Source organism: Fragaria vesca, linkage group LG1 (assembly GCF_000184155.1).
Source record: "Fragaria vesca subsp. vesca linkage group LG1, FraVesHawaii_1.0, whole genome shotgun sequence".
NCBI lineage: Eukaryota > Viridiplantae > Streptophyta > Magnoliopsida > Rosales > Rosaceae > Fragaria > Fragaria vesca.
In genome coordinates this window covers 19,640,375-19,643,521 of record NC_020491.1, presented here as the reverse complement: position 1 = coordinate 19,643,521, position 3,147 = coordinate 19,640,375, and the positions used below count along the sequence as shown (strand labels likewise).

The window sequence follows — 3,147 nt, the reverse complement described above, 5'->3', positions numbered from 1 at the left end:
AAACGTCGGAGTAAAAACATCTCTCAATAGGAAAATTCTGCAATGTGTTAATGCATGACATGCATCAACATTGTCCTAAAGTTGTAAAATGAGTCCTCGAAGTGATAATATTAGTCCTTGAAGATGTAAATGAGTCCTTAAAGTTGTAAATATTCTTAGTTACCACATGAGTCCTTAAAGTAATAATAATATTAATCCTTAAAGAGGTAATAAGAGTCTTTGAGGAAGCTAGACAATGACCACTCTAGAGGCGTTTCGGAGTGGTTAACGAATTAGGTATAAGTACGTACAATGTGTAAGAAACAATGAAACATTCCTTGTATTTATTTATGATTAATGGTTGCTATTAGTGCATAATATTTATTTCCATTACCTAATAAAATTCATTAATATCATTAGTTCACTCCTTAAAATGTAAAAAGAAATAGAAATGGTAAAATTGCTAATACAATAGTATGATTTGGCAAGATATATTAATATGAAATTAAAAATAAATATTTTTATTCATCTACATGACATGACACATAGGTTTGAGGCCACAAATTTTAAATCTTATTGCGGCCATACATGATTAGGCATTTGTGATGATGACAAAGAAGTGAAATAACACAGCATTAATAATAATTAAATATTCACCAAAGAGCATGTTGTAAGTTTGTAACCCTAAGTAGCAACCAAGATATGAAGCTTTTGCAACAGATTCCATCCTAAACCATAATGGCTTTAAAATATAGTATTTCTCTCTTTTCATTCACTCTCTTCCTCCTCCTCTCCATTCTTCCTTTCCTCCATTATGCAAATGCAAAAGAAACTCCCAACAAAACATCATCCCCTTTTAAGTTCCTTGAGCATCTCAAGGGGAGACAAAAAGGTGACAAGTTCAAAGGCCTCAATGACCTCAAAAATTACCTTGAAAAATTCGGTTACTTGAACTACAAGAACCGCAGTCTTTTCAACGACGACTTTGACGACCTCTTGGAGGAAGCAATCAAGACCTACCAGATCAATTACCGCCTCGAGGTCACCGGAAAATTGGACAACAAAACCGTGTCGAAGATGATGATGCCTCGTTGTGGCGTGCCGGATATCATCAATGGCACATCGTTCATGCGATCAGCCAATAAAGGGCACCACCATGGTATCCAGCTAGCAATTTCATCTTAGTAGACAATTACGTTGTCCCGCTAAGATGCATGCATTCATGTTCAATTACCATTTTTCCTCATGTTAATTGAGTTTCAAAACCAACTATGAAACTGTACAGTAATTCTCTTGAATTAAGAGTTGAACATTACGTTTGATAAATTTAAAATCCTTGATGTTGTTTCGCAGGATCAATTCATACCACTGCTCTCTACTCATTTTTCCCAGGAAGTCCAAAATGGCCTTCCTCTAAATACCATCTCACCTACGGTTTTCTCCCTGGCACCCGATCTGAAGCCACGGCTGCTGTTGCACGGGCTTTCGCGACATGGGCAAAGAGCTCTCGCTTTACATTCAGTCCGGCTCAAAGTTACTATAATGCAGATTTGAAGATTAGTTTTCAGAGGGGTGATCATGGAGACGGTGTTCCATTTGATGGGCCTGGAGGAATCCTTGCACATTCTTTTTGTCCTTCAGATGGAAGATTCCACTACGACGCAGATGATACTTGGACTGTGGGTGCTAAACCAGGTGCTTTTGACCTCGAGAGTGTGGCTTTGCATGAAATAGGGCACCTTCTGGGACTTCAACATAGCTCATTGCCGGGAGCTGTCATGGCCCCAGGTATTCCCCCGGGAGTGACTAAAACAAGTTTGACTGAGGACGATGTTCAAGGAATAAAGGCTTTATACAACTTCTGATCGAAGAGCACTGATATATAGCTAGCTAGCTCGATCAAACTATACAAATCATTGTGTTAGTTCTTGCAACTTTTTTGTTGATTATGCAGTGGTTTTAATTTATGCCTAATCAAAGTTATCTTTTAATTCTCCTTTCCTTTATCAAATAAGGTACACGAATACTTTATGGTTAGATTTTTCAGATTCCAAATTAAGAGAGTTTTTGTATGAATGAAGAGCCAATGTTTGGCAAGTTATGTTGTACATCATCTTATTTCATCCTCACCTCAAGTTCGTGTTTTTTATTTTTTTTTGTTGTTGTTGGAGGTATTGGTTTTGGTCCCTCTCCAATTAATATTTTTTGTTGTGTGTTATTGGATCCTTATATATCATCGATATATATATTTTGGTGTAGTCTATAGAACTGAGATGTATATCATATACTCATTTTACAACTAACTAAACCAAATTTACAAGTTAATTGAATCAATATACAACATGTTAACATTGACAACAAAATTATTACATTGGTTTTACACATTTACATATGATAGAATCAAATAACTATATATATCGACAATAAGTTGTTCATAAACTTGTAAAGATGTCATAGCTATGTAGTCTTTTAAAAAGAAAAAGAAAAAAAATATCATAGGTTGAGTAATTACCACTAATAAAACAATAATTACTCAAATAATGATTCTCTTTACTAAATTGACAATAAATTTATTGTCTTAAATGTAAATGTATGTATCATAAACAGGTAGGCACCTAAGAAAATATCATACACTTTAACGAAATAAGAAAATAAATGTTAAGTCTCAAGTCTCAACTTATGGTCTGAATATAGCGAACTTGAAAAAATTATGTTATAGAGTAAAAGCAATATTAGCTTATTAAGTATGGAAAAGCAACATTAGCTTATTAAGAAAGGAAAATTCATGAAATGGTGAAGAGTCCATCACATTTTGGGAGCCCACACCTAGTCCCACTACTCAATTTAATCAAATGGCAAGAATATAATACACGAGTGTGGCTATTGGGACATCCAAATTTGCTCATTTAACCTCACTTTATTATGAATTATTAAATGACATATTTATCCTCTTACACAATGACTATTAAGGACACTGATTAAACAAAAAATAATATTACATTTATTCTCTCTAAACTTTCTAATTCAATAATAATGCCATAATGGATTGCATATTATTATTTTCCTTACTGATTTTTATTTTCTAGTTTTATCACATACTTATTAAAGTATTTATATATTTATATTATCATACATGTCACATGCATATACAAAGTGAAATTTTTTTAC

At 33.6% G+C, this 3,147-nt stretch overlaps 1 protein-coding gene across 1 annotated transcript; it reads left to right on the top strand.

Moving 5' to 3' along the window:
• Positions 1-717: 717 nt before the first annotated feature.
• On the top strand, positions 718-2,034 carry LOC101294303 (metalloendoproteinase 1-like). Its single transcript, XM_004288451.1, has 2 exons — positions 718-1,138; positions 1,333-2,034. The coding sequence occupies exons 1-2, from the start codon at positions 718-720 to the stop codon at positions 1,842-1,844; spliced, it is 933 nt and encodes a 310-aa protein (XP_004288499.1). The 3' UTR covers positions 1,845-2,034.
• The last annotated feature ends 1,113 nt before the right edge of the window (positions 2,035-3,147 follow it).

What these genes read in the sequence shown, in the direction of transcription:
- LOC101294303 (XM_004288451.1), top strand. Translation starts at nt 718, where the DNA reads ATGGCTTTAAAATATAGTATTTCTCTCTTTTCATTCACTCTCTTCCTC. An exon ending in CAATAAAGGGCACCACCATG is followed by an intron (nt 1,139 to 1,332) that starts GTATCCAGCTAG and finishes GTTGTTTCGCAG; the next exon opens with GATCAATTCATACCACTGCT.